The sequence below is a fragment of the Elephantulus edwardii genome, unplaced genomic scaffold (assembly GCF_000299155.1).
Source record: "Elephantulus edwardii isolate Elephantulus edwardi_28Jun2011 unplaced genomic scaffold, EleEdw1.0 scaffold00073, whole genome shotgun sequence".
Classification (NCBI taxonomy): Eukaryota; Metazoa; Chordata; class Mammalia; order Macroscelidea; family Macroscelididae; genus Elephantulus; species Elephantulus edwardii.
In genome coordinates, this window is record NW_006399823.1 from 7,640,098 (window position 1) to 7,648,160 (window position 8,063).

An 8,063-nucleotide genomic window follows, 5' to 3' on the forward strand; every position below is an offset into this window, starting at 1 on the left:
GATTGGTGGTCATCTCATCTCATGGTAAATACTCCTTACACACAAAAACATTCAAACTCCTCTTTTTTCTGTCTTCTTGCAGTTCAACAACCACAAGAAAAAAAGAGTCGGCCGCATCATACAGTCAGTAATAGATCCTCAACATACAGTCAACCCACCCATTAACATTCTCAGTGCACATGCTCACGGCAAAGGCTTCCGAGCCATTCAGAAGGTTAGGTACGGAGAGTCCAGGATCACCCAAACATCATGCACCATGGTGGCTATGCCGCTTCTTACATGACTTTTTAGCCCTCTAAAGACCTTCCAAGTAGAGGTCCTGGAGGCAACTGGGTAGGGTGCAAAATGGCATGCTTTGGCTGGAACACGCATCCCTCCTTCCAAGGCCGGGTTTCAGCCTTGACGCCTTTTAGCCCACAGGATTCGCCTCTCTCCCCTCTCAGAGGTGTCTCTTCATGTGAAGGGCCAGGTGATCAGACCTGGAAAAACACCTGCCAGAGGAACAAAGACATAATAAGTTAGGAGGCCATCACTCATCCCGTTTTAGGACCCACCACTTCCCTTGCTTGTCTGACTGACTCTTCACCCTGACTAGAAGGAAAGCTCTGGGGATCATCTCTGATTCATTACAAGGTTTTTCAGGGATTAAATAATTCGACTGAAGAAATAGAAAACAAAGGTCTTAAACCAGCAGTTGCTGAGTCTTTAAACAACCAGAAAAAAAAAAAAAAACAAACCAAACGTGTTGGAACTCACTGCCAGCCCTCTAGTGAGTTTTCAGAGGCTTCAAATCACATGGGAGGAGACTGCCCCTCTTCTCCCATTGGTGGATTTCAACTGCCAGATAGATGCCACCTTTGTGTTAATAGTCCAACTCCCTATGTGCTGTGCTAAGAATAGCTCACTCATTGCTGTGGAGTCAGTGGCAACTTGCAGCTGACTCTCCAGAGGGTTTTCAGAGGCTATAAACTACACAGGAGGAGATTACTCATCTTTCTCCTGAGAAACAGTTGGTGGATTTGAACCAACCGCCTTTGGGTGGCAGCACAACTCTACCCATTAGGCCACCAGAGATGCTACTGGAAAATCTTAATAAGGGCAATCTTCAAAGTATTTACACAGACTTTTATTCACATGCACATACAACTTTCTAATTTAAAAGAAAATTAAAAAAGCAAAAAGTAAAGTCTAGTTTCTTACAGGCTTAGATTTGAAAAAGAAATGTCAAACTACTTCAAGGGTGAAAAAAAATCTTACAATATTTACTACATGCCTGCTAGATTCTGGTTACTGTGTGACTTACACCCATGCCTCTGCAAGTGTAGACATTCACATACCTGTCACAGTGACAACATTTAAAAGGCTTGGCACCAGTGTGCTTTCTGAAGTGTCTGGTTAGCTCATCACTTCTTGCAAAACGCCACTCGCATCCTTCCCATGAGCATCTGTAAGGCTTTTCTCCTACAAAGCAAGCACATGACAAGTTAGAAATGACTTCACTGAAACAGTGAGGGGATATGGGTATTACAACCATGCGCCTGGGGAAGTATGCAAATTAATTCATTTGCAAGTTCAGGGTCTGAGAGGCCTCATGAATTCATTTCCACACTTCAGTAAAGGATGGTATCTCATAATAATAACCAGGTAGACAGCCCGAGAGCTTTTCTGCCCTGGCCTCAGTACTTAATGTTGCAGAAGTGACCCCAGGATTGGCAAAAACTGCATGATTGCAATCAAAGAGAACAAGTCAGAATGATAATTACTCAGATTGGTGAAATACTTCCGAGATGATGTGTCAGCCTACTGGACCAGCAACCTTGTCAAGGGCAGCGTTTTTATTGCTTTCTCCATGGAAACTGTTTCTCTCAAGTACTTATTTTGTTTCTTACTCACTTCCCTGTGGAATGAGTCTTTGTAGTTTCCTTTGGGACTTTCTACATTTCTCTAAAACTGAAGTCATTAGTTTCTGTGAAACCCCACTCCAAGAGTTTCAAATCACTTTCTAAATGGCCATCAAACGACAATATGAATGTTCCTCCTCAGTTAAATAAAATCTAAACCTCAAAAGAAATGCCACTAGAGAATATTTTTTTAAAAATAAATAAATAAACCAGTGGCAGAACATGGCACCGGAGATAGACATTGGTCTGATTTCCAAAATCTCTGGGATTACTCACAGCTCTGCCATCAACCTGTATCTTGGCCTTTAAAGAGTTTGCATGAGTTGATCCCATATCCTTGCCAGCCCCTAAAATGTCTGGGGGCTTTACTCAGCTATGGAGATGGCCATAGTAATTTTTAATGGAGCCCATCAAAATGGCAGTAATCCATAAAAGATTTCTTTTTAAGTAGACTCAGCAAACAAAGGCTGTAAGCCATATGGTGCTATGCAGAGAGAAATTCTCAATACGCAGCCCCTGATCAATACTGCTTCTTACAGGGTACATCAGTCATGCTCACGCCTCACACTCTCACTGTAAGTAGGGAGCTAGCAACTGACTATTCGGATCCCTGAGTTTCATTTCTAAAAATGAACGACAACTCAGGATAACACACCAGCCATCTGAAAATGGCTGAATGGGGACAATCAACCCTTAATAAACTGGACTGCTGGGTGGGTGGAGGATGTGAGTGTAGATGGAGAATGTGATTGAGCTCCTTGTTTGTTTAATCTGCAAGTGTTAACCATTCATCCGGCACAAATGTCCAGTCTTTAAGATTCTGCTCTGTACTCCAAGAAGGATCCAGCTCTTTTGTGGAAAAAATGAGGAAGTGAGGCTGTGAATACTGGTAAGGCTCTAGTATGACGGCATCAGTGAAAGCTCTGGGCTCTTACCCAAGGCCTCTGTAATTCAGTGACACCACCACCACGGGGGCATTGAGACCCCAGTGGTCCCAACTTCTTTGGTCCAAGTAAGGGTACTGACCTGTATGAGTGCGCTGATGTGCTTTCAAATGGGAGCTTTTGGTGTAAACTTTTCTGCAGCCATTGAAGTGGCACCGGTGGACTCTCCTCCTGCCATCTGGGGACGAGTCACCATTGCCCTTGTCACCAGGCTTTCCCACAGTCCCACTACGGATTTTACCCGGAGAATGCAACTCCCCGGGGATACAATTCCATAGTTGGGAAGGCTCTCGGCTCAGTTCTGGAGAAGAAGGAGGAGTGGAAGTGACAGAGGAGCTCAGGTTTCCTGAATTGACTAAAACTTCACCTATTGGATCAGAGGTAAATTTAGTAGTAGGTGAAAGTTCTTCTGAGCTGTCAGATGACTCACTGCTCACGTCCGAATTTAAGCTATTGGTCTCTATATTGAAACTTAAACTCGAGGTGATAAGACTGTCCTCTTGAGGACTGGAAGAAATCTTCAGTTCAGAGTCCTCTTTTTTCTCCCGAGCCAGGATAAATTTGGTCCACAGGTCTTCCTGGCTGTCAAATTTGATCTCTGATGCTGATACATAACAAGGTTCACTCTGGAGGTAACGTTCCAATTCCAGGCAGGTCTGTGCAAAAGGAATCAAAAAAGAGGGACAAGATTGTCACCATTGCTGAGAATGGAACCAAAAGCACATTTCCAAACACATGCAGGAACGAAAGAAGAACAAATAAAGTGGTGCAGCGTGACTGCAAGTGGAAACCCTTTGAAAATCAAAACTTAAAATTAAAAATTAAAATTAGAAGAAATTTGTTTCTAGGAATAACTTGGTAACTATTCAGAAGGGGGTCGGGGCAGGGAGCAGAGAGTGAAATTCTCTTGGCTTTTCAAATATTGGCCTAACTGCCCAAATGAGTGATGATCACTAAGCCAGTTTTTGCTATAGTTACAGGGTTGATATTTCTAATGAGTTTCCTGTAAACCACACAAAGAAAGCAAAGAGTCATTCTCACATGCACACACACACACACACACACACACCAGGTTTAACCAGATTTACTGACATTCTCAAGAACCATCTTTATTAATGCAAGTCAAAGCCATTCACCCTTCACATGCTAACAGATATTCATACAGCTGACAGAAACACAGCATTGCACACAATGTGGTGCGACAGCCTCCCTTGAAAACAGAACTGACAGCACAATGCCACACTGGGGCAGGATAGCAGCTAGCTGACAATCTGCATTCAGTGACATCAATGTAGTTGCAGATAAACCACCCATTTCCTGTGTATCAGAAACCCAAGAGGCTTTCAAAGAATGCCATTTCCAAGTGAGGGGCCATGCACGCCACCCAACTTTAATGACTTTTACATAAGTCAGAGGCAAACAAGGAACTTCGACAAGAGTCGAGAAATCATTCCAAAAGAGCCATATGCTATTGTAAAGGACACAGGAGGGGAAATTACCCCATGGCCCTGCTGGGAGTCCCACAATGAACAAGAACTTTATCTACTGGCCAAGAGTACAACTGTATGAGTCATCACTCTATTTCTTTCACGCAATGCCAAAGGAGACTTCCTTTTGAAATTCTGACCAATGGCCAAAAAAGTACTCGGTTCAAATATACATGCAGTGTATCATGTGAAGAGCGGGCCCCCACCCCAGCCCCCCACAACCAACCTTTCAAGAGGCTACAACTGCCGAGATCAGCATCCCCTCTCCCCACCATTTCAAACTTTCTAGCCACTGGAAAAGAAAAATGGTAGGATATATTTTAGGATTCAATTTTTTTTCTTTCCTCATTTCCACCAGGATAAGTTGCCTGTATGTCTATATAAGGTTGTCTACAGGACTGGCAATTCCACACATGTAAATTACTACAGCAAACTCTGCCCCTTTAAGCAAATCATTTACAGGGTAGATAACCTGCCTGGCTTTAAGCAAAGCCGAGCTCACTCTTAGCCATGTGCCTTCTCTTAGAATATAGTACAGGTTCTTCCCTCTTTCCCCACAGACTTGTCACATACCAAGCAAAGGGGTGGTGGTAGCAGCAGTAATTGTTTTCTCTTTACACTTCAAATTAGACATCTACGTTGCAATACATACTGGTGGCTTCTGAAGGGAGGGGGGCAGCAGTATACTTTATTGATACTCCATAGAAAAAACGAAAGCATCATTTATTGAAATCTGGTTAAACTTTAATAATCTGGCTAATTTAAAATCTCCATTATGTAGTGAGCACGAGGGACCAGAAAGCAGCGCTGGGTGAGTTTAAATGCCTCTGAAGGCGACCAGGAGCCAATCTGGCTTTTTGCCCAAATCCCAAATGCCTGAAGGAAACTACTTAGATCAATTTCAATCACGTACTATGGAGCAGCTTCTTTGAGAAGGAAAAGGGGGGAGGGGAAGAGTAAAGCGAGAGGATTGTGAACAATTAAGCAGGCATGTGAAGGTTGCAACATTTTGCATTTCATCTGCCTTAAAAGCTTTCTAGGCTTTGAAACCACCAGAATGTATTTGATCTGGTAATTCACTGGGTGACAAAAAAAAAGCAAAAAGCACAGAAGACACCCACCCCCTCCTCCTATCAGAGACAATAGGACAAGTGTCAGTGTCTCTCTCCATCTCAGCACTCCTACAGATTATAGGGGTTAAGAAATAAATTTCAATTCTCAACGTCAATAAAAAAATTCCAGTTCCACTACAATGCCGGAAATTGAGCTGCCTCTTCCCAAACTAAGACTCGAGGCAATTAAGCTCATTGTCATATGACTGGCAAGTCACTGGTAGTGCAAACATTCCCCCCCCCCCCCACCATGGTCAACAAGAGAAGCAGGTAGGAAAAATAAGTCAAGCTTTCCGCAATTTTCTTAGGGATTCCAAAGAGGGAAGAGGAATTGGAAATGGCAGAGAGGGGAAGGGAAGAAAAAAAAAAAAAAGAGCTGTTATCTTTTTTCCACTGGCAAATCTTTACATTTAAGATGTGTTTGGTACGAGCACCAAATCGCAAAACAAAAACAAGATCCTTTTAAAAAAACACAACAAACCCTTGGCAGTCAAGACAAGTTCATATGACAAGATCCAGCTGTGGAGTTTGGACCTGGTACAGCACAAAACTTCTGCCAAGGGCTCGGTACGGGATCGAGAGAAAAGCAAAGCTGAGGAGTTTGGCGTTTCACTCCGGTGGTTGCTGTTCAGAAAATCCAAAACGGCAAAAAACACTTTCGGAACAACGAAGCGTCGCTCTACATAAATGACAACTCCGCTCAGGGTTGTAAACAGCCTTTTTAAGTGCCTTCCCAACCAGAGGCATTAAGACGAAATTTAAAAACTAGTTAACTTCATTTTTTTTAAAAAATTACCCAAACAATAAAAAAAAATAGTAATACACCTCCGATAACACACCATCTTACTTTCCTCCTCCATCCACTCCTCCCTCAGTGTACCGGGGACACTGGGCATTCTTTTTAACTCAGCGCCTTGTATATTAAAAATCCCTATTTACCTGTTGCCAATATTCTTCCAGGGATGGTAAAGCTGAGAAGTAACCCGTTTCATGCACAATCTGGAGTTCCTGGAAGATGCTGCACATTGGGAGTACATCCATGTCGGGTTGGAAAATAAAGTCAATTCTGTTGTAAAAATAGGGAGGTGTGTGGTCTGTAGTCAGAGAGATGTAAAACTCTCTCCCGAAATCACAAGAGTCAATTCCTGCAGAGGAGGTGAAAGTTTCATGCAAACTCAATTGCACAGCAATTAGACGCCTCAAATTCGGATTCTCCTGGATCACAGAGACTTGCTCAGGAACCTACACAATATTTGCAAACACTGAACTGACTGCAAACGTAACCCCTGCAAAACTTCCCTATTCAAAGCTCTTCTGCCAGCCTCTCCCCCCTCCCTCCTCCTCCTTCTGCCTTGGCTCCCCCCACTTCTCCCCTCCCCCCACGTGACTAGCTCTGCCCTGGCCCTGCGAGCGGACCAATTGCGGAGAATCCATCCTGGAAGTTGAGCGCCTATGATGTCAGTTTCGACCAATCGTCGGCTGCAATACACAGCTGCCCCGCCTGGCGTGACCGAGCCTCTCCATCACAACCTTTGCTATTGGCTTAATTCGAAATTTCCCCGGGTCTGATTGGTAGGTGGCCTCGCAGGCTATTTTTAGCAACGTATATAAGGCGCGGGCTCCCGTGCTGCTGGAGGAGTCTGTACTGTGTGGTAGTGCTGCGGTATAGGGCTTCACTGCTGGCCGTGGCCGCTGAGCGCGTGGCTGAGCCACGGCCGGTCAGGGGAAAGCCACGGCCGTCTTGACTTGCGGGAGAGCCCCGGGGGCTCCGTCGCTTTCGTTTCTTCCAAATCTTCCCCAGATTCTGTCATGCAGCTATCGCATCAGCGCTAGTTCCCGACAAAGCACTTCCGCGGGCCAGGCTGCCCCTACGGCTCCCCGACGCGCCTCGGAGCGCTCCGCCAAGCGAAGGGTTCAGGGCTTGCGGCCGGCCGAGCGCTTCACCCTTCCGCGTACAGTCCGCGCGAGACTCGCGGCCCCCGGGCTCGCGGGCTCCCCTAGGGCCGCAGTCGGGTAACAGCACTGGCTGACTCCGGGCGTCCCGGAGCCGCGTCCATTCGCGGCTTCCTGCGGCTACTAGCAGGTCTCCTTCTTCGGGCTACCCGTCTCTTACCAGCGGGCCCACTGTCCCCGGCTCTGCCAGGAGCTTCGCCCAAAGGCTGTGGGCAAACTCGGGGAGACGGATCGGAGACTTAAGGACCTCCGAGTCTCATGACTTACAACAGTTTTGTGCGGGGATTGGGGGAGGGGGGTGCGCAAGAAGGTTAAGTCTAACGGACCAACTCTGTAAAATACATTAAATCCCTGGGACAGATAGTATTTGAATCTTTGAAGTTCGATATGAGCTGAGTACGAGGGAAGTGTATAAAATAACCTTTTTGAAAGTCCCTCTAAAACATTCAGCTGAAATAAGGGTTTAGAAAGGCTGGACTGAACAGATTTTAAAGCGTTCAAAACCCCACACCTGGGTGAACGCGCGATCCAGGAACCTCAAAGTGTTTTGGAGCCTAGTTTATTTGCATAACCTGCGAGAGGAGGGTGACTAGCGGGGTTGGGCAAACTTGTTGGCAAAAAGGGTAAAACAACCGGTGAGGCTAATTTTTGGTCTGCCAACACTCC

General features: G+C 45.4%; 1 protein-coding gene across 1 annotated transcript; it reads right to left on the bottom strand.

The window, feature by feature from the left end:
- Positions 1 to 439: 439 nt before the first annotated feature.
- LOC102856184 (Krueppel-like factor 6-like) lies at positions 440 to 6,485 on the bottom strand. The gene is made up of 4 exons (XM_006888914.1): positions 6,384 to 6,485; positions 3,054 to 3,501; positions 1,338 to 1,461; positions 440 to 491 (listed from the first exon to the last, which is right to left on the bottom strand). The coding sequence occupies exons 1-4, from the start codon at positions 6,483 to 6,485 to the stop codon at positions 440 to 442; spliced, it is 726 nt and encodes a 241-aa protein (XP_006888976.1).
- Positions 6,486 to 8,063: the final 1,578 nt, after the last annotated feature.